This window comes from Schistocerca gregaria, chromosome 1 (assembly GCF_023897955.1).
Source record: "Schistocerca gregaria isolate iqSchGreg1 chromosome 1, iqSchGreg1.2, whole genome shotgun sequence".
In the NCBI taxonomy this organism is placed as follows: domain Eukaryota; kingdom Metazoa; phylum Arthropoda; class Insecta; order Orthoptera; family Acrididae; genus Schistocerca; species Schistocerca gregaria.
Window position 1 is genome coordinate 1,002,994,491 of NC_064920.1, and position 23,377 is coordinate 1,003,017,867.

At 37.4% G+C, this 23,377-nt stretch overlaps 1 protein-coding gene across 4 annotated transcripts in view; it reads left to right on the plus strand.

Annotated features, from left to right (window-relative positions):
* LOC126278539 (terpene synthase) overlaps positions 1-23,377 on the plus strand; it is a 111,960-nt gene that overhangs the window by 30,360 nt on the left and 58,223 nt on the right. For 2 of the 4 annotated variants that reach the window (XM_049978718.1, XM_049978726.1), the window contains exon 6: positions 15,826-18,883. The exons of 1 other annotated variant lie outside the window; for it this stretch is intronic. In XM_049978718.1, the coding sequence (XP_049834675.1) occupies positions 15,826-16,058 (233 nt within the window). In that variant the 3' untranslated portion in view covers positions 16,059-18,883. Of the gene's footprint in view, positions 1-14,416; positions 14,510-15,825; positions 18,884-23,377 lie in introns of those variants that run through there. One more of the 4 variants, XM_049978744.1, reaches the window with a different exon arrangement.

Below are 23,377 nucleotides of genomic sequence, written 5' to 3' on the forward strand. Positions count from 1 at the left end.
GTCCACTGGAAACTGTTCACTCTTAGGTTTGTCGGTTACATTTAGTGCTTTGAGCAGCTGCATCTCATAGGCATAAGTATGTAACACTTTATGCAAGACTTTGTGCAGTGTTAGCCATGGCATTTACAACTGTCTAGTTGTCATTTGCAATAATTTTGTTGTCCTTGTAAACTCATGCCATACCCCCTTTCCATGATGGTCTGTGAGGCAGTTGGGCAACCCACCTCTTGTTTATGGAAAACACTACCTCATGTCCATAAATGATGTCTGCTAAGCTGAAATAGTCAGTCAGGATGGTGGTTATACTGTGTATGAAAGTATCGTTGCTTGGATACTGGACTTTATCTTTATAGACTAGTCTACATATTGAGCTTTCTCCTGTATATCAACATTTTTTGTAAAATCTGTAACACTGAGAAAGTAAAAGAGAACTTTGAGTTGTATTGTCACATGTTGAAAACAACTTTCTCATCTTGTATAATTATAAAGGCCAAAGTCACAGAGATAACTGAGATTTCAGCTTAGTGGGGAAAAAATCTTGAGCTATAGGAAGAAGAAAGCTACAGAGTTAATAATTTCACATCCGCTATCGGTGATACTGAATATAAGGCTGATAAAATTTTATTTGCATGATTTTTTCCGTGCCACCACCATCCATTGTTCTTTACTGCTGGATGAGGGCTGCCTCTGGACTCTTCCATTCATTGTATTCAGCAAATCCACCCACATTGTTCCTACATTCTTCTCGATATCAACTTCCATCAGGTTGCCATATTTTTATCCCATACCTCTTGGAATGAAGCTAAGATCTTCATTGGGTGTATCGTCCACCACCATAGCTGAGTGGATAACATGCCACTTGTCATGCCAGGGTTCGATTCTCGGCTGAGCTGGAGATTTTCTCCACTCAGGGACTAGGTGTTGTCTTCACCACAATCATCATCATCACCATCATCATTTCATCCTCATCGACACGCAAGTCGCTGAAGTGGCATCACAAAGACTTGCACCAGGCAATCAGGTCTACCCACCAGGAGGCTCTCGCCACATGACATTCCATTTTCGTTGGTGTATATTTGACAGGCTTGAATGTGCTATGATCTCTCTCTCTCTCTCTCTCTCTCTCTCTCTCTCTCTCTCTCTCTCACACACACACACACACACACACACACACACACACACACACACACGTTTTTTTTCTTTTACAATATCTGTGTACTTCCTAGATTTTTCAAATACCCGTTAATGTGCTTGGAATAAGTTAGTGTAGTTCTAAACACGTCAAACAGTTTCAGATATGAAATGTCACAAAATGTGAAATTAAAAGTTGCTGTAAGATTTCAGTTGCAGTGGTGTATGCTTCTGGAAGCCCTTCATAGAATATAGCTACGAGTTGCTTTTCATATCTGTACTAAATGTTTGATGATAATCTTTGCTCTTTTTGTTGGTATGCTGTTGGCAAATCCATTGGGACCGAACCTTTGCAGGACTACATTCTTTTTTATGCTGTAAGTGTAAGTGCTTTTGCTATTCTTAGACTCAGGGACCCAGGTAGCATTCGCTAGGTATTTGTAAGTGGTGACCAGTCCTCCATTATTGAAATCTTTCAGCAAGCATTAGTGATGATGACTATTGGTCACAATTGTGAAACGTTGTATATCACATGAAAGGCAATGGGGATTTTTGCCTAACTGCCTGTACTGTGAATAAATTACAATTCTCTAAAATAATAAATAAATAAATAACACTCAATGTGCTACGTTAAGGTAGTCCTTATTTTTTCGAATTTTATGTTTCTTCACACACATCCATATGTATTTCCTTTTGTTTTAAGAAGTATTTTAAAATCTATTTTGTTGAAATTAGAAGTCATGGAACCTATGCCACAGTGGCAGAGAAGTTGTGTCATATCACTGCATGTTTTTTATTATTGCTTATGCATGTGATTGACTACAATGAAACTTCCTGGCTGATTAAAACTATGTGCTGGACCAAGACTCAAAAGTCGGGACCTGTGCCTTTCACAGACAAATCTTCTATCAACTGAGCTACCCAAGTACAGCTCATGACTTTTCCTTACAGCTTTAATTCCACTAGTACCACATATCCTACCCTCCAAACTCCACAGAAGCTCTCCTGTGAAACTTGCAAGACTAGCACTCCTGGAAGAAAGAATGTTGTGGAGACATGACTTAGCTGCAGCCTGGGGAAGTTTCCAGAATGAAATTTTCACGCTCTAGCCATATGAGTTCATTTCAGTCAATAGTTTAGATACGTTGAAGAAGTTAAACATAGATTTAGATTTATTAAATAAGTTTTCTTTTTCTTGGGATTCAAATATTTTCTATCTTAGTGCCAAACAGGCTGTGAAAAATCTTAAGGTGACATATAATGCAGTGGAAAGGGGAGTAATGTAAGATTTGAATGGGGTATTAACAGCCAATGGAGAACAAAAAGAATAATTTTGTATTGTGTGCAAGATCGCTAGAGACAATAGCATGATAGTTAAAAGAAAAAAAGGCTAAACTAATATTGGTTTATGCTGCATTCATACATTTAGTATTGTCTGTTGTATAGTAGTACTTAAATTTCTCACTTTTAAATATATTTTTGGCAGAGGTTAATATTAATTAATTTTTAATGAAATTTAGCCCATTATCAAAACATGCAGAGAAAAGGGGGGGGGGGGTCAAATCATTTGATATTTCTATATAACATTGTATGAGGATCACTCTTAATGACAGCAGGCTACAGTCTAGAACATGCATAAGCAGCAACAAACAACACATAGTGATATGACGGAACTTCTCGGCCACTGGGCATGGGTTCCTTGTCTCCAGTTTCAACAAAATAGATTTTAAAATTCCTCATAAAATAAAAGGAAAGAAACTTTTCTTCATACACACACCAAATTCAAAAAAATAAGGACCACATTAGTGCTAAATGTGTGGCTAGCTGTTGAAGCAAAAATGTTATTAGCAAGCAACCTATGGGTAACTTACTGTACCACACTTCATTTGTATAAGGCTTTCCCAGGCACAACTGGATGTACTATATAGGTTGCTGCAGTTCAAATTAACTGACTATTCGGTTATTGCATATGCATTTTGTGGGAATAACATTGTCTGGATACATCACAACTAAAAATGCTCAATGCAGAATGGGTGTACCATGATGGAGTAAAAGCACCCAAACAAATGAGAGCTCGATTAGGTATTCACCCGACCGGAACACACCCCATGTTACAGAATGAATTCATAGGAATAAAATGTGAAGGAGGAACATCTGAGAAAGCATCATTATATGTAAGCAATGTTTTAGAAGATTTGTTCATTTGATTGGTACACTTAACCTCATCAAATTAGTGACGCCCTAGCAGCACTGACGCCGGCTACGAGCGCTTTTCGTTTGCTGTGTTGCAAGATAGGTAATTTAGCTAGTAATTAATCATTTTTGCTGTGTATTCTATAGTATTTATTTGCATTAGTGTCAGATACACAGTTTTTATTTGCATCTGAATAAGATAAGCGAAGTTTCTATTTAGGACAGTTTGCAGGTGTACGCAAACGTTTGTTTACATTCTTAACTGACATTGAATATGCAGAATTATCAATTAATTCAGTGCACAATACTTAGTATTTGCGATTATTAGTGCCATTTAGGCTCGATACATTGAAGGTAGCAGTTTTTATATGTTTTATTAGGTTATTTTTCGTCTGAATGAAATGTTTGTTTACATTATCAATACAAGGATTAACCAGTTTAAGTTAGTGTACAATACTCAGTATTCACATTTATTAGTGTCATTTACACTCGATATATTGAAGGTAGCAGTTTTTATACGTTTTATTAGGAATAGTGATACTGACAGTGATTTCTAACCTAACTAGTATACGTTTGACTAGCGCAACCTGCGACTGTTTACAGTTAAACGTATAATACGTAGTAAATTAGTATTACACTACAATATCTGAGTAAATCAGTGTTACAATAAAACTTTGGAGCCCTTATTACATATGGTGTAGTTAGCAGAAAGCTAAAACTCAACTCTCCGTCTGCTTAAATTCCTTAGCTTGTTGTGGGCTTTAGTGATAGTGTACTGTAAGTCCATCGGTTCCTATAAAGTGGAATTTGTATTTCTGCTTTACATTCTGAACTCTTATTGTTAGCTAAAGGTTTTGTTTTGTATCTTTATTAGTGTCATTTAGACTAGGTACATTTAAGGTAGCAGTTTTTATAGTTTTATTAAGTCACTTTCGCGAGTACATAAAAACTTGTTTAAATTACAAATACGAGGGATAATCAGTAGGGGCAGCTTACCATAGGTCACTGTTTAATTCATTTATAATATTCACTAGATAGCCCCTAGCAGGAAAATAAGCACCAGATCTTGCTTCTACCATAAATTTTTATTTTCATTATTGAGTGTCCTTTCTGCCAACTAGTGTAGCTGTTAACTTTGTGTGACAGTAGGTTTCCGTAAGATTTTTATAGTAAATCAGTTACTAGCTAGATGGATAGGGACTGTGTCTGTTGTGTACAGATGCAGGAGGAGGTGGCTAAAGTCCAAACGCAGCTGGAAGCTTTGTTGGCCACAGTCAACAAGCACCAGAGTGCTACCTTGAGGTGCGGTGGGGATGGGGTGCATGGAGCAGCCTCTGCTGTACTAGATGTGCAGGAGGGGGAGGGGGGGGGATGTCGCAGCAGTCTGTCACTGAGCCGACCTCAGGTGCGGCAGAGCCAGCTGGCCCACTCTCACCTCAGTGTGGGTGGCAGACTGTGTCAAGGTCTCAAGCCTCAAAGTGAAGGCTGCATGGGGGAAGTAGGCTCCCGCCAAATCCCATGAACTTCGATAATAGATTCAGTGTGCTATCTGATGCTGGGATAGTGGCTGCTCCATCAGCAAGGTCCAGATCGGCACGTGGGGTAGCTCCAATGTTAGGCGGGTCATGGAACCCCTCAAGAACATAGTGGCTAGGGTGGGGAAGAAATGCAATGTTCACTCGGTGTGCTTGCTGGGGGGCCTTGTCCAGGATGTGGAAGAGGCTCTTCCAGCGGCTATTGAGCGTGAGGGGTGCAGCTAGCTGCAGATTGTTGTGCATGTCAGCACCAATGATGCCTGTTGTTGGGGTTCCGAGGAAATCCTTGGGTCCTTCCAACGGCTGGCTAAATTGGTTAAGGCGGCCTCCATCTCTCGAAGAGTGGAAGCCAAGCTGACGATCTGCAGCATCGTACCCAGGGTGGACTGGGGTCCTCTGGTTTGGAGTCGAGTGGAGAATCTAAACCAGAGGCTATGTTGACTCTGTGACAAAAAAATGGTTGTAGATTCCTCGACCTACGCTATGGAGTGGAAGGTTGTAGGACGCCCCTTGATAGATCAGGGATGCACTACACACAGGAACCAGCTACATGGGTAGCACAGTACTTGCGGCGTGCACATGGTTTTTTTTTTTTATTATTTTTTTTTTAAATTAGGTTCCTCCCCATGGGAAACAAACTGCTGGCCCAAAAAATTACCAGTTCATGACACTGATGTGTGTGTGCCAACTGTAAAAATTGTTAGTTCGCCTAAACAGGTCATTCCAAAGGATTTAAATTTGCTTAATCTCATGTTAGTAAGTTGTCAAAGTGTCTGTAGCAAGATCCCCGAGTTAATCTCCGAAATAAACAGTAGCAATGCCAATATTGTATTAGGTATAGAAAGTTGGTTGAAAGCAGACACAAATAGCAGTGAAATTATGAACTCGGATTGGACAATATTTAGGAAGGAAAGGACTGATGCTATGGAAGGTGGTATGTTCATTGCAGTTAAAAGCTGTTTAAATGCAGTTGAGATCAATACTGTGTCAGACTGGAAAATAGTCTGGATAGAGCTGTCAATCAGACAAGGATTGACCATTGTATTAGGATGTTTTTATAGACCAGCAGCATCCGCAACAAATGTCGCAGAACATTTCAGGGAAAGTCTGGAGTACATAGGAAGTAAATATCCAAATTATCCATTAGTTATAGGCGGAGACTTTAGTCTAGCATCCATTGACTGGGAAAATTACACTGTGAAAAGGTCAATGAGAGATTCTTCTAACGAATTTGAAACCAATATTTTATCTGCAAATTCTAAAAATAACCCCAAAAAATTTTGGTTGTATGTGAAATCTATGAACGCTACAAATAATTCAATACCTTCTCTTGCTGACATTGCGGGTAATGTAACTGATGATGATAAACAGAAGGCCGAAATTCTAAACCTAGCTTTCAAAAACTCATTTACGATAAAGGACTGCAGCACCAGTCCCCCCCTTGGATTATCGAACAAACTAAAGGGTGGCTGACATAATGTTTAGCGTATCTGGGATTGTAGAACAGTTAAGATCCTTAGATGCCAGGAAGGCATCTGGCCCAGACGGTATCCCCTAAGATTTTATGTTGATGTTGTTGTGGTCTTCAGTCCCGAGACTGGTTTGATGCAGCTCTCCATGCTACTCTACCCTGTGCATCTCCCAGTACCTACTGCAACCTACATCCTTCTGAATCTGCTTAGTGTATTCATCTCTTGGTCTCCCTCTACGATTTTTACCCTCCATGCTGCCCTCCAATACTAAATTGGTGATCCCTTGATGCCTCAGAACATGTCCTATTAACTGATCCCTTCTTGTGGTCAAGTTGTGCCACAAACTCCTCTTCTCCCCAATCCTATTCAATACTTCCTCATTAGTTATGTGATCTACCCATCTAAACTTCAGCATTCTTCTGTAGGACCACATTTCAAATGCTTCTATTCCCTTCTTGTCCAAACTATTTATCTTCCATGTTTCACTTCCATACATGGCTACACTCCATACAAATACTTTCAGAAAAGACTTCCTGACACTTAAATCTATACTCGATGTTAACAAATTTCTCTTCTTCAGAAACGCTTTCCTTGCCATTGCCAGTCTACATTTTATATCCTCTCTACTTCGACTATCATCAGTTATTTTGCTCCCCAAATAGCAAAACTCCTTTACTACTTTAAGTGTCTCATTTCCTAATATAATTCCCACAGCATCACCCGACTTAATTCGACTACATTCCATTATCGTCGTTTTGCTTTTGTTGATGTTCATCTTATATACTCCTCTCAAGACACTGTCCATTCCATTCAACTGCTGTTCCAAGTCCCTTGCTGTCTCTGACAGAATTACAATGTCATCGGCGAACCTCAAAGTTTTTATTTCTTCTCCATGGATTTTAATACCTACTCCCTTTTTTTTTTTTTTTTTTTTTTTTTTTTCCCCCCCCTCCTTTACTGCTTGTTCAATATACAAATTGATCAGCATCGGGGAGAGGCTACAACCATGTCTCACACCCTTCCCAGCCACTGCTTCCCTTTCATACCCCTCGACTCTTATAACTGCCATCTGGTTTCTGTACAAATTGTAAATAGCGTTTCCCTCCCTGTATTTTACCCCTGCCGCCTTTAGAATTTGAAAGAGAGTATTCCAGTCAACATTGTCAAAAGCTTTCTCTAAGTCTACAAATGCTAGAAACATAGGTTTGCCTTTCCTTAATCTTTCTTCTAAGATTAAGTCGTAAGGTCAGTATTGCCTCACGTGTTCCAGTATTTCTATGGAATCCAAACTGATCTTCCCCGAGGTTGACTTCTACTAGTTTTTCCATTTGCCTGTAAAGAATTCGTGGTAGTATTTAGCAGCTATGGCTTATTAGTCTGATAGTTCGGTAATTTTCACATCTGTCAACGCCTGCTTTCTTTGGGATTGGAATTATTATATTCTTCTTGAAATCTGAGGGTATTTCGCGTGTTTCATACATCTTGTTCACCAGATGGTAGAGTTTTGCCAGGACTGGCTCTCCCAAGGCCGTCAGTAGTTCCAATGGAATGTTGTCTACTCCGGGGGCCTTGTTTCAACTCAGATCTTTCAGTGCTCTGTCAAACTCTTCACACAGCATTGTATCTCCCATTTCATCTTCATCTACATCCTCTTCCATTTCCATAATATTTACCTCAATATTTTATGTTGACTATGCTACAAATATAGCACCATTCTTATCTGTCATCTATCAGAGATCATTGGAATGGTGGAAAGTTCCACGGGACTGGAAGAAGGCCCAGGTCATAGCAATCTATAAAAAGGGTAGAAAATCGGATGCACATTATTACCGACCAATTTCACTGACATCGATTTGTTGTAGAATCGTGGATCATATTTTGTGTTCAGGCATAATGACCTTTTTAGACTCTGTGAAGCTCATCTGCAGAAACCAGTACGGTTTTAGGAAACAGTGGTCATGCGAGACAAAGCTGGCCCTCTTTGTGCATGATATTCAACAGGCTCTAGATACCGGCTCCCAGGTTGATGCCAAATTTCTCGACTTTCGAAAGGTGTTCAACTCAGTTCCTCACTGTTGCTTGCTACAAAAAGTGCGCGCTAACAGACAGGGAGCAGTACGTCGTCCTGAATGGGGTAACTTAAACAGAAACAAGAGTAACTTCGGGTGTGCCCCGGGGCAGCGTAATAGGTCCTCTGCTTTTTACAATTTACATAAATGATCTGGTTGATGGTATTGACAGCAGCCTTAGACTGTTTGCCGATGATGCTGTAGTCTACAGAAAAGTAATATCACACGGAAGTTGTGAACAAATCAGTGAGTATTTGCAGAAAATAAATGCGTGGTGTAATGACTGTTAGTTACCTCTCAATATTAGTAAGGGTAACCTACTGTGTATAAAAAGGCGAAGATCCCCATTAATGTATGAGTACAAAATAAATAATCAATCTTTGGAAGCGGTAACATCAGTCAAGTATCTGGGTGTGACTATTCGAAATGATCTCAAATGGAATGATCAGATTACACAATTAACGGGTAAGGCGAACTCTAGATTGCAGTTTATTGGTAAAATCCTGAAGCGATGCAGTCCTTCAACAAATAAAATAGCTTACAATACGTTAGTTCATCCAGTCTTGGAGTATTGTTCATCTGTGTGGGACCCTTACCAGTTGGCTCTGATTCAATAGATTGAGAAGGTCAAAAGTAGAGTGGCAAGATTCGTGACTGGTACATTTAGCCATTGCGAGAGCATTACAAATCCCATAGAAAGTTTGAAGTGGGACACACTTGCAGATAGATGACACGCTAAACACAAAGGGGTGCTCACTAAATTCTTAAATCCAATCTTCACGTAGGATGTAGAGCATATATTATTACCACCAACTTTCAAATCTATAATGATCATCATTCAAAGATAAGAGAAATAAGAGCTCGTACTGAGGTGTTCAGATAGTCGTTTTTCCCTCGCACGATCCGCGAGTGGAACAGAGAAGGGGGAAATATGACTTCAGCGCGAATTGTGCTCTTCGCCACACACCACTTGGTGGCTAGTGGAGTATATATGTAGATGTAGAAATAACTAAGAAATTGCTCTTTTTTTCACTGAGGCAACAGCAGCTCAACAAGTTAACCAAATTAAGGAAAAGCAAAAATTTAAAGACTACCCAACAGTCAAACGAAAGTCAGCTCAAGTGAATGCGTTAGGACATTGTGAGATGTAATAGGCATAACGGGATCAGAACTGCAGTAATAATGGTAACTGTAATTTGTCACATAGATAAGGAATCTAATGAAAAATGTTGTTGGCACATTGTAGAAAGCTGTTCATTTGTGCTACCTTTCTGTAGATTAGTGTTACCTGAGAAGTGTAAGACACACTTTATAGGTCTGAAAATAAGTCTTTTTCTCACCACCTCCTCTAAGGCATTTTAAATGCTAGAGGTTTGGACATAGTAGTGTGGAAAGTAATAGTTGATGAAAATTGCAGATGATATGGTCAAGCCATCCATTGTTCTCCACTACAGATCTCACAAAATGCTCCCCTGCCTTTGCAGATGCTGCTTTGTGGGAAGTTCTAGTTGATGTGATTCCAGGGACTGATTCTTGTCTTAATCCATCTAGTACAGAGACCAGTATCTGAATGATGACCTAAAAATGGGGCCCAATGACGTTAACTGAATGTTGTTCATCAACGGACTGTGACAGAACATTGTAATAGTGACTAGAAGTGGGTGGACCATATAACGGAGGTCATCCACAATGCCTGTGATGCATTTATTCCAAAATTTCCCTCTCACTGTTCTGTGGTGAACAGTAATGGTTAATCTATGTTGAGGGACAGGAGGATGACACTACAAAACTTCAGAAGCAGTCCATTTGCAGGAAATCTAACTGTTTTGCATAGCTAGGACTAAAGCCAGGAACATGTTGAAGGGGTGAAAGAAAAGGGCATGGTGTAATTTCCTGTGTTTTATAAACTGTTCCACCTCATCAAAGTACTTGTACCTATAAGGAAGGAAAATTAGAGTTGTAACATCATATACTGCACTCAAAACGGCCTTTCACATTGTTTATGTCACTCTGTTTACCAGTCTCTGTTGTCTGTTATGAAAATGTTCACTGTTTGTAAAAGTTCTTTGGCCTTGGCTTCCTTTGCTTTCTTGGACCTAATGAACCTCATTCTTCAATTGCTTTCATACAGCATAGCCTACCACATTCATCCTATTAAATTACAGATTATAAAAAACTTGTAGTTCTGTTTCATTTCTATACAATATTAATCTTATTTCATAATGGAATGATGATGAATAATTTCTTGTATTATTTGCACACCCATTTTTGTATATTTTTATCAGATGTTTCCCAGAAATTGCTCATGAATTTCTTCATTTCACTGTCCGAGTTTTCCACAACCTATCATTTGCAATGTTGTTATCATACCGCCACCTTCTGTCGCAGCAAATATTAATTTATTTAATGGGTGTCATCTGTTTTGTCCTTAGTTTCCTATCTGTCATGACTCCTATGTACAAGAATGTTACAATGTTCCGGATTTAGACTCTCATCACTCTCATTATGGGAAACCAGCAGCCAGAGACAGTGGCCATGTTTGTGAGAGAGGCGTTTGCGTGAATATGTGTGTGTGTGTGTGTGTGTGTGTGTGTGTGTGTGTGTGTGTGTGTGTGTGTGTGTGTGTTGTCTACTTCAGATTAAGGCCTTCTGGCCAAAATTTGACATGTTTAATAGTCTTTTTGTTGTGCCTGTTGCGGCAGCGTGGTTCTTTCTGTCCCTTTATGATGGACCTGCACCTACCTGTGAACATTGTCTCAGCAGATCATCAGTAGGAAAGCCGAGTGAAACCTAATGTACTTTGATGTGAACCAGGGTGCAATTTAAGTCACTAATCTACGTTTCGGGAGAAACACGAAATGAAAGGTTGGAAATTTTTGTCCTCAATTAATATATTCTGAAACTTAGGCGAACAAGTATCACTGCCAAGCCCGTGCTAGTGTTAACACAGTCATTCACAAACCCTTTCACTCACATTAGCAAGTTTATGGTGTTGCATTTCCTGAAAACGTAATAGCTACAAAAATGCTGATTGTTTTTGATTGATAATGCTCATCAAATATTAAGTCTGTCGGTACCTAATGCAGTCACAGTTTTTAGCCACCGACCTGCTCAATACGCCACGTGGATTCATGTCATTTTCTCTTCACAAAATTCATTTAAAAATTCCAAAATTTCTACCCACCCATCGGAATAATTATGCCGTCACTTTACCACACTTTTGATGTATGAAACACTGCTAGATCCAGCAACTTATTGTTTCCATCGGAACTACTACTACTACTACTACTACTACTACTACTACTACTACTGCACATGTCTGAACTGTTTCATGGCTAGGCTCCCATTCTTCTCTAGAATACTCTATGTCTTCTCTACCAGCAGAGAAAGGCGTGCAAAGAATATTGCTTCACCATTGGTCAGTTTACTGAACAGCCAATAGCAAAACAACACTTTCCCGTGTCAGTCCGCACTTTTCATCAATAACCAATCGCAAAATAGTAAATCTAATGACTGCACTTTTTATCAACGTAATTATCTAGTATGCTGAAGTTTTTTTTATGCATAAATTTATTTACTATTGTTATTTATACCTGAATTAACTATCCCTTTACCATAAACTTACTTTACAAATCTATTCTACAAAAATCCCCTTTGTCCATATCCATACTTCTTCAAAATGTTCCCACATTGAATCCTACTACATAACTTGTTAAACAATTATCTTCATATTAACCTTAAACCACACCCATTATTCATACTGCTAAACCACATTTATAACATTTTACATACACACAAAGACATAACACTTTATGAAAATACTAGAACAGTTTATGAAAAACATTCTATTACTTTAGTGCACTCTAGTAGGCACAATCGAAACTAAAATCACAGTCCCCCTATCCAATATTGTCCTCTTATCGGCTGACACACAAACTTTGTGCGCTTCCAGTCTCGCGTCACCATCTGTCACTATCCAGCCCTGAGACACATCTCCCACTTAACCGCCTCCAAGGCAGGATCGTTATACGGCGCTACGCCTCACTGTCTGCAACTCAGCATTTCTGCAGTGTACTGAGTAGCAATCTGTTCTTTTCACATAATTGTCTATGATGAATACTGTGATTGTAAAATAAGTACTAATCTTTCCTTTGTTGAAAATGCAGTGTTTATCATTTTGGTAGATGATTAGATCCTCGAGTTTTAAATTCTCCAGTGAAAACACTATTTTACAAAATTTCTTCTCATTTTATTTCACGTTTTGTGTGGCCACAAAAGTGTAGTACACCATACACATTTTTAAATAAAAGAGCTGTTGTGCAGCACTTTTTGAACCAAAACACATACTGTGTGCAGAGTACAGCTGCTTACAGAGACAGGTATGATTTTCAGACTGATGTTGACTGCAGAATCCCTTATTTGGTGTGCACTCGGTTCTGTATATCATATCTCTGTTTTCCAGAATGTTCTAGAAGTTATAGAGTCAAAAATGTTTTGTAATCGCATCCTATTTTACAGACAGTACACATTCAAATTTAAAAAAATATATATGGTTATAAAAAATAAAATCAGTAATAAATGTTACTTGTTGTAATCATAAAATAGAAAGTAAAATATAAAGATATGCCACATCACGAGGTTTTTTGATATATTACTTTTACAGCATAATAAATTGTTTTTGAAGAAACTGAACATGTTTTTGATATATAACAATAATTCTTAATTTGATGAACAATAATGTTTAGCTTGACATTAAGTAAACTAAAATTGAAAAATAGTAACGTCCTTGTGATATTAGTTATCTATATAAATAAAAATTTAAACGTTCATTTGTTCAAAATTATTAATCTCCAAAAGTTCTTGATGGATTGCTTTGAAATTTTGACACATCACATTCTAATATGTACTAGTTATTAGGTACTTATTTAATGTTACACATATTTGAAAATACTAGTATAAAACGTGCATTCCAATGCAATATTATGTCAAAATTTTAAAGTATTCAGTCAAAAACTTATGAAGATTTGCGATAAGGAACGCTTACAGTTTCTGTATAAAATCAGCCTTGGAACAAAGCAAAAAACATAAACTATATACAGAGTTATGGATCACGTAATGTAGTGTTAATGTTGTAAGCAAGATTTTCATTATTAGCATGTGGGGTCATGGCCACATGTATTATAGGTTCGCAGTGTTTGGAGTGGTGGAGAGGTATGTCTAGTCACTGTCTTAACAATAATCACAATCTGACAAATGTGACTATAGTAGCAAACTTCCTGTTGCTCCTTGTGTTGTATTACAGCAGCTGTAATTTAATTTCAGTTATTAGTACAAATGAACACCACTTTGGAAGACAGCCGTCTCCATAAGGAGCTGTCATGAATCGTTCTTACATCCATGTGAAACACACTGATCCATACTACATACACTTTTGTAGGTTGTTATAACTTGATTTCAAACATAAACAATCCTCCTCAAGATGGTCCATAACATTATGACAATTTCCACCCTTTTTCTCACCCAGGACATCATCAAACCAAGTGACCACCATTTGGTGACAAGTTGTAGATTTCGTGCCTGTTGTTCTCTGTTTACAAAGACTGCCAGCTTTAGTGTTTTAATCAATATTGTGTTACCAGTTTTATTTACCGTAATTTTATAGTGGTTATGAATAATAAGTCTCACACCGTAACCCAAAAGGTTTTTGCTGCATGTTGTATTAACACCATTGGACATGATCGAAACAAAGAGGGAAACCCGCATGTGTGTTTGCATGCGATAGCACTCAGCCACTGCCTTTGTGATTGATGTTTCGTGTACTATAGAGAGACAAGTAGAGCTAATTGCTGCTAGGAAGGAAAAAACAATTAATTACTTAAGATTTTTTTTAAAAAGACAATATTCAAATTCTTTTAATTTCATATTTTGAACAGTATAAAGAGAATGACAGTAATTCATTCATTTTCACATATTATGTTTCCTGTGCTTTCCTGTACTTCAATCTCTCTTGGGTCAGACTGCTGAAAAGTGTGAAAAGGAGTGTTACTGTAAGTACAAATATACATGTTCATTTCTTTAAAATCTCCAGTATACGGAAGTTCTTCACTTATTGCTTTGAAATTTTGACACAACATTGAATTTTAATATGGGACTGTTTTTAGGTACCTAATTCTTAATATGTAAAGGGAAAACGTTGTTACCAAAAACCTCGGTGTACTTTTCCAATGTACTTCAAGTTTGTGCATGTTACTGAAATAAACATTTAGACACTTGTAGACCAGATATTTTTAACAAATAAATATAAATATAAAATAGTGAAATGTAGATTTAAAATATAAATGTAAAGTGGTGAAATGTTAGCAAACAGGAAAGTTGTATTTATGCTGTATTGATTTATGATTAGAAAATTAGAAACTACTACAGACTCTGATTTTGCAGTAACAATAAAGAAGGTTGAAGGTCAGAGGGGATGGGGGATGGGAGGTGGAGGAGGGGCGGTGGATAGAGGAGTGGGAAGAAATGGACGGAGAGAGAGAGAGAGAGAGGGGGGGGGGGGGATATGTACAAAGAAAGGGGGAAGAGGAGATGGACAGAGACAGGGGACAGAAGGAGATTTGAATGCATCTCCCATTCTCATTCATATTGGAAACGTGCTTTCCCTTTTCTTTCTTTACCGTGTAAGTAGACTCAGCCACAGCAAAGCCTGGCTGAGAACAGCTCATAACTGATAAAAAGAAATAGAAAACAAATTACGTTTTTCATGGACCCAAAATCATTTGGCTGTGGCTATTCATGGGATGAACAAGTTTTGTTCTGTAATAATTCCACAAAGTAGGTGCCAAAAACATGTTAAAGTATTGTAAACAAATATTACAAACAAATATGCAAAAGAGTATAATTACATAAATACTTCACAGTATAGTGTACTTGTGTAAAGACCATGAATCTTGTATGTTACAACCAAAATCAGAATAAACATTGGCGATTACAGATGGATTCACAAATTTTGGTAAACTCATGATGATAACATAAACTTTGATTGATCTAGAAACCCAGAAATCTTGGTTTGTTATAAGTTCGTATACTCAGCTTTTTCCTCCAGGCATGCTCTGAAATAACTTGAAAGTTTTTAGTATTTGAACCGCACTGCATAATACCTTATTCTTTAAATACATTTCATCAGAAGCATGTTTATATGTATTGTTTCATTCATCACGAAGTTGCTAATACCCCATGTTACTTGACACAGACTATTTTTCTTGAATAGTTATTCGTCGCAACTGTTTCAGTCTGTAGCTGATAAGTTGCAAATCAAATTGTGTAATGTAGTGATCACTATTGAATTCTTACAAAACTAGCTTTAACATCAAATGCCTAGTTTAATGTGTTCTGCTAATCCATATAGTTTCCTTATGAAAAATTCAGATATATTACGGCAGAGAACACATGATGTTGAAGTAAAAAAGTACTGTATTACTTTGCTTGAAAAGTATGGATCCTTTGATTATACACGACAGACATTGGAGCAGTTGGATATTGAAGCCAGGGCAGAAGTGGAAAGGCTGGGAGGCAACCCCTTAATGGAAGCTCTTCTTGATGCGCTGTTGACATGGAAAAATGGTGCGCAAGCAAAGCGACGAGTTTCTATCACTGAATAAAATATCAGAGTTGTGTTGTGTAGTGAACTGTTGTTTGTTCTTCTCAGAGTTTAGTAAAACTGTGTAAGTTATTTTATTTATGACTGTTGTGATGTGTCGAATGAAATTACTTTTTTGTTAAACCGCAGAAGCCTAATGTATATAAGTCTTAAAAATATATGTAACTTGCAAACTGTATGTTCCAAAACTCTACTAAAACATTATAAGAAAGTTGCAACATACAAGGCTGTGAGCTATGAAAAATGACACCAACTTTCTTATCAAAATATTTTGCAGTGAAAGAGGCTATATCATGAATACATTTGAGTTGCAGCCTATTTACTATCCCTATTTTGGAGTTTTGGAACATAGTTGCAGAATATCAGTATTAAATGCCATTAGTGGTGAATCAAAGCGTGTATAAGATGACAATATTTAAAACATTCCATTATATATACAGGCTTGTCGCAGTTTAGAGGATAGATTAGGTAACAACATTCTTATGAATAATTTATTGTTTTAGAGCATTATTTTTCAGACAATAGCAGCTGTGAGAGCAGCATGATATAAGTGTGTGCAAGGTCACTGCCTGTGATAAACAATTTGTCAATTTTACTGCAGTAGTCATGTTGAAGTCGAGATTTTATATTAACTTCCTTTCTTTCATTTGTATGTCCTATTTATGTCTTTTTCATTGTATTTTTCTTATATTTCTAAATTATTATACTTAGATCTGTTAAGTGGGAAATCTTTACCTAGCACTTCCAATCTTCACAATACATTTCACTGCACTCTTATGCACATCGCTACCCTTCAGTTCATACAGACCCTTAATACTTCTTCAGAGAGCTTAACATCTGCCAGTTTATTTCCGAAATTATGTTCATTCTAGTAAATGACTTATCTTCTGTGCTGGCATTTCCATGCTCTCTGTAATAGTCTGTTCATTTAATATCATTCTCTCTTCCACATCACAATTTTAACAAATATCATTATAGTTTTTCTGGTTGCTGATTTTGTAAAAGTTTCAACATCTTTTACTATGCTTTTTATATACAAGAATGCTTGTCTAAAATTTTGTAAATATATTTTGGTGCCATGAGACAACTTAACATAACCACTGACTCAGACATGTCTTGCAAAAGCAAGCTTAAAGGCAGTCGTTAATAAAATAAGGTTGTTGATAGTGGCAAAACACCTTTCTATGGTGCCCAATGACATGCCTCTTAGATTTGTCCACAACCTTTATTGTAAATGTGGGAAGCTCTGTGACACTGGGTGCTTTGAGTTTTCGTGAAATTCCATTTCCTATGCTCTTAATAGTGTGTCTGGCTACGGCAGAAAAATGAAGACCATAATCTTTCCACAGATAAATTGTTTCCTCAAAATTGTAATCACCATTTAAAGAGTGGTGTAAAGTGTACAGTTTGTAGTTTTGCTCATGTTACAAGCAGGTCTCACTGTTCACAGTTGAGAAGGAAATTAAATTTAGAATTTACTGTGCTCCATACAGCTCATATTAGAGACAGTGCCCATATAATCATATCCATCTATGCTAGTGGTGTACTAATTTTACCTCATGATCAAAACCACAAGTTGATTGTAAAAATTTTCTTTGTATATAATTTAAGGTTAAAAGAGAGAACTCATCAAGTAGAAGTGTTGAAATGGCATCAGGCACACAAAAACAATGAAAACCTCACTTTACTGTTTTCCCTTTAAAATATTTAATAGTTTTAAAACATGTCAAAAAAATATAAGATATATAAATATACAATTGCTTTGTTAAGTTCTAAAATCTTAATCACTCTGTTTACTTGCCTAAGTTTTAGAAAATGTTGATTCTGGTACAGTCAGTACTTTAGTAGAGTTTGCTACTACAACAGGAGCATATTTTAGAATATGTTGGGCCTTATGTTTAGCCTCCTCTCTTTCCTGCCCTTCATTGAGTTGTCTCCTGCATTATCAAAAAAAAAAAAAGGCTTTTTTGGGTGCTAGTCAATTACCCAACACTTCTACTATTGGGTGAGTTGCCTCCTTTACTCCTAAGGTATTTGCATTTTGCAAGAATGTTCCTTACCACATTTAAAATTTTGTTGTACTGTTTGTGTTAGTAAAACATTAGTGTCTCTGTTTCCAAACTGAATTTGTAAAATGCATGTAGCTTGCAACTTTTTAACATGAGAGTAATTTAGTGTTGCTTATTGTGGAATTGATATCAATCGTGTTTGATAGTAGTAGCTGTGTTAAAACCAATGCTTTACTTCCAGAGGGTAGTAAGTTTTGTAAGGCGTAACATGAATTGGTATAAAAGTAGATAGTTAATTTCAGGTACAGATGCATATCACGTTAGTGAGGAAGCCAGGGCTTTTCACAGTTGTAGTGTTAAATGTACCACACAATTTTTCCATATATTGAATAAACAAAGGAACGCTTTGTATGTTTCTGGAAACTTCTAGTTTAGTATTTTGTTAATTTAATTCTTCTACCAACATTCTTTTGCTCTGTAACTTACGCTCTGTTCTGCTCCCCATGTGCTTGGTGTTTTTGTAACTTTCCCATTCACGTCTGTCTTGAAAAAGAAATGGGAATATCAAATGTTATATATCCTGGACCCATAAAACAAATGCAGCATAGGATGACTGGACACACAGAGGTCACGTTGACCCAAAATGCCAGAAGACCACACACTGAGGTGAAAGGCAAAGCAGTCAGAAGCTTTTTGTCCAAATATCTAATGTATATTGAACATAATGATAAGTGAAATCAAACAGCTAGTGACATCTCAACTAGGTTAAGTAAAATACGAAGTAGCTTCTTAGCTCTTATTAAAGGACTTAATACAGTTTTTGTAATTTTTATCTGAGAAAGAAATTACACTTCAGCAAACCATTCTCTTGTGAGGGATTTAGCAGAATATTGCACAATGCACACAGGTTCATAAAGAGAGCCAAATTCAATTTCTAAATCAGCCATCAGTGCCAACATTTCACATTTTACAAATTTGGAGAATAATCAGGTGGTGATAGGGCAAAGCATATTAACGAGATCAAAATTGTATTTTCATATTTGTCAGTCAAGTGTACTGTTTGCTGCAGACTAATCATGTACTGTTGCCAAAAATGCACAAGTGATAAATTGATGCTCCTATTCATAATGGAAATTTATATGAAGAATTTTCTCTATTCATTTTCAGCATTTCACTACAATTTTGATTGGAAAGTGTTCTAGGAAGAAATACTATGGGACTCAGTATCATTTCATTACTTAATCATTGAATACACAAGAAGCCAGATAATTTGGTTTGATGCATTCCAACCCATTTCAGCAATATTAGAAGAATTCATTACTAAATATAAAGCTAAAATTGATTTCACTTTCTTCTGAGGTTTTATACAGTTCTTGTGCTTCAATATTCCTTATCAGTGTATCAGTGCAGAAGAGTATTCACCATCAGTGGAAATATAACTACACACTTAGATGAATTTCTTCACATCTCAACTCCATTATATATAAAAATAGTATCAGCTGCCTTACTACAAACCTAATACAACACACTAAGTTACTAATGTCATTCAGTTTTCCCAATTACTAGAGCATTTTGTGAGCCTGTATGTTGGGTCTGTGATTTTTACCTCTGTTAACATATTTTCAGTTGTCAGTTCATAATAATCACAGAATATCATTGGCTCATGGAACATGATCAAAATGTGACTCATGCTCTACATTAACATTAACCTATTAAATAATATGAAGCTGTTTCATATACCCACAAACAATATCAAATCGTTTGAAAATTTTCCCCAAAATGCTGATGGTGTGTCTGCATGTGGAATGTTGATTGTATGTATTAATTCTTCTGGCTGTCTCCTCAAACTAATAACTAAAAGCTTTAAATTGCAGTAACACACAGACTGTGAAACTGTTTCTTATCTACCTTAACACCTGTCATTAGCTTTCAGTCGGTGGAGATACCAACATTGGCATTGAAATGTGCTACACTCATCATCCATAAACCTCAGGATTATTGTCTGCTGTCACAAACACATTATGATAAAAGCTCTGGAACATTTCAGCGATAGGTTGACTGTCCATTTTTTTAGCATAAAGAAAATGTTTTATCTGTAACAACTGAGAAACCAACAATTTTCAAAACACATTCAGTTGACATTTCCTTGGCTTACTATAAGAATGTGTCCCTCAAAGATTAAAGTATTGTGATAGTCTCTGTATAAAGCACCACTCTATTGTCCCAAGAAATAGTGTCCCTGGCCATCACGTTTACACTGTTTCCACTAGTTGATATTCAATATGCTCTTGTTGTTTCTGCTGGGATCGCTATTTGCTGTCATATTACTGGATTAATTTCTCCCCTATATAGACCCCGGTACCCATTTCCTCTTTGCCATTTTAAGTTGGTGGCCAGCCCACTGGATGAATTATATAGAATCAAAATTATAAATATAGACTTAAATTAAGAAAAATGCAAGTGGCTAGTAAAAAACTGCACGTTTTCTGGCAAACATCCTTTATTCGTGAAGGAACTGAAGCAAATTTCGCAGTTGGTCTTAGTACTCGACACAGATGGATGATAACTTGACTTCTTATTGTTCTGTGTAGGGTTGCTAAAATTAGTGCAACTGCAACCACTTTACTTCTGATAGTTCAGATATGCTTCTTCAATAGTCCCTCCTAGGCCAGTAACCCAACTTCGGTGTCTGAGATAATATGACTGAATTGCATGTAGACCATTTGGTATTGTTAATGTAGTCGCCGTCATCATCTTCAATTTTTGAAAGCTACCCTTGTGGTTCTGTAATGCTCCATCCAGGCACTCATTGCAATCATATGTTAAACATACACAAGTCTGGTGGCTCTGTGTGGTTTTGTCAGTTATACTAAGTCGCTAATATCATCTCACTAGGTAACTGTGGGCACAACTGTCAAATGATGAAAATACTTTCCTCTTCAGTCTGCAAGATTTTTAATTCTTTGGTCTCTCCTAACTTATACTCCCTCTTAAACCTGCATTCACCATTATTGTATTGTAACACTGGACTCACATTCGAGAAGACATTGATTCAAAACCGCGTCTGGCTGTCCTGACGGGTTTTCCGTGCTTCCCTAAATCACTACAGGAATGGCCAGGATGGTTCCTTTGAGAGGGCACTGCCGATTTCCTTCCCCAACTGTCCCTAACCTGAACTGGTGCTCCGTTTCTTATGACCTCATTGTTGATGGTATGTTAAACACTAATGTCCTCCTCCTCCTCCTCCTCCTCCTCCTCCTCCTCCTCCTCTCATTCTACTCTTCCTCCAAAAGTCACTATTTTTTTTAACTTCAGTTTTGTCTTTTTGTCATGTTACTTTGTGTGTTTTGCTTATCCTGCCTCCTCTCATAACATGCTGTAGTTTGGCTAGGCTTGTATAAGGTACTTGGTCTGTAGGTATAACCTTTCAGAGTAGCAGAGCAAAAGCAGCATCTCCCCCAAGCATTCAAATTTTGCTGGTTTTGTCTTGTGGCTTCTGCATTGGTTCATATACATCTCATATGTTTGGTCATTTTAGTAGCAACCTCTTTGAAATTAATATGTGATGATTGTGTTCAAGACAAATGAAACATGTCTTCTAGCTTCAATCAACTATGTGGTGCAATGCTTCCATTGGTATGCTTAATGAAAAGGCGATAATGGTAATTGGCTATAAAGTTCCTATATGGAGACTTGTAAGGCATCCACATTTCCATTGACAGCAACCCTTGAAAATAAAATTTTTAGTGGGGATTGATTTCACCGGTGAAAGTTGAAATTCTATTTGAACTGTACTTGCCTCTTCTTCGCGGATAGTCCCGCAGTCAAATATTTATTGAATGAATTTGGCTTTTTTTCTTCACTTAGGCTGTTATATATTTATTTGTACTAAGAGTTTCAGCTTACAAAGCCATTGACTAGTGAATATCTGTACAGAAAAGCATACTTCTATTATATACACAAAAAAAGAACACAGTGGTGTGAAGGTAAATTAGTGGGAAAAAAATAAATGTCAAACTGTTAACATGCCTAAAAACAGTTGTAAACCAATATGAATTGAGATACAGATTGTGAATATGTTGTCAATTTAGACATTTGGCAAATTACAGGCATCCGTTTTTCTCTGCTAGCGTACTGTCACATCATTGTGTCTTATTTCATGTAGTAATATAAGTAGGCTTTTCAGTACAGTCATTCACTAGGTAGTGGCTTCTTAAGCCAAAACCAGTGGTGAAAATAAAAAATAGTGCCCTAAATGAACAAAAAGTTCCACATTCATTCAAAAACTTGTCACTCCAAGCACTTCTACTGACTTCCAGTTACTGATTACAAACTGAAGAGATTCAGCTTTTGTTCTCCACAACCTCTCTGTTGCATATCTTAGCTCCAGTTATAACGCGAAACACAATGGCCTTCTCCTGACAACTTGTCTCTTCTCAGTGTATAATTAAACTAACTAACAAATTACAAGGAGACAGAATGTGTAGCCCATACTTACCTTCAAGTGGCAAGATGTAAACTAGGCACACAAATGGAGAAAAAATTGTCATAGCTTTTAGAAGTGCTAGTTCCTTCCTCTGGCAAGAAATAGGGATAGGTTGCTGAAGGTTAGAAAGGGGACCATGTAAATCAGGTTGTTTTGGGGAAGGGGAAACAAGACATATACACATAGAAAAAAGTTTTGTATCACCTCATTTCCAAGAGTTCCAGAACATGTACAGAAAATTGGAAGAGAGATCAACATAAACATCATTTCCACCCTCTTTATTGCTCATGAAAACCACATATTGCATGTTGCACCACCATACGGCGAGACCTTCAGAGTGGTGGTCCAGTTTGCTGTACACACTGGTACCTCTAATACCCAGTAGCATGTCCTTTTGTATTTATGCATGCCTGTATTTATCATGGCATACTATCCGTAAGCTCATCAAGGCACTGTTGGTCCAGATTGTCCCACTCCTCAACAGCAGTTTGGCGTAGATCCATCAGAGTGGTTGGTGGGTTATGTCATCCATAAACAGTCTTTTTCAATGCATCCCAGGCATGTTCGATAGGGTTCATGTCTAGAGAACATGCTGGTCACTCTAGTCGAGCGATGTTGTTATCCTGAAGGAAGTCATTCACAAGACATGAATGATGGGGGCATGAATTGTCTTTCATGAAGACGGATGCCTCGCCAATAAGCTGGTGGTATGGGTGCAGTATCAGTCGGAGGATGGCATTCATGTAATGTACAGCCATTACAGCGCCTTCCATGACCACCAGTGGTGTACGTCGGCCTCTCATAAATGCCGCCCTAAAACAGCAG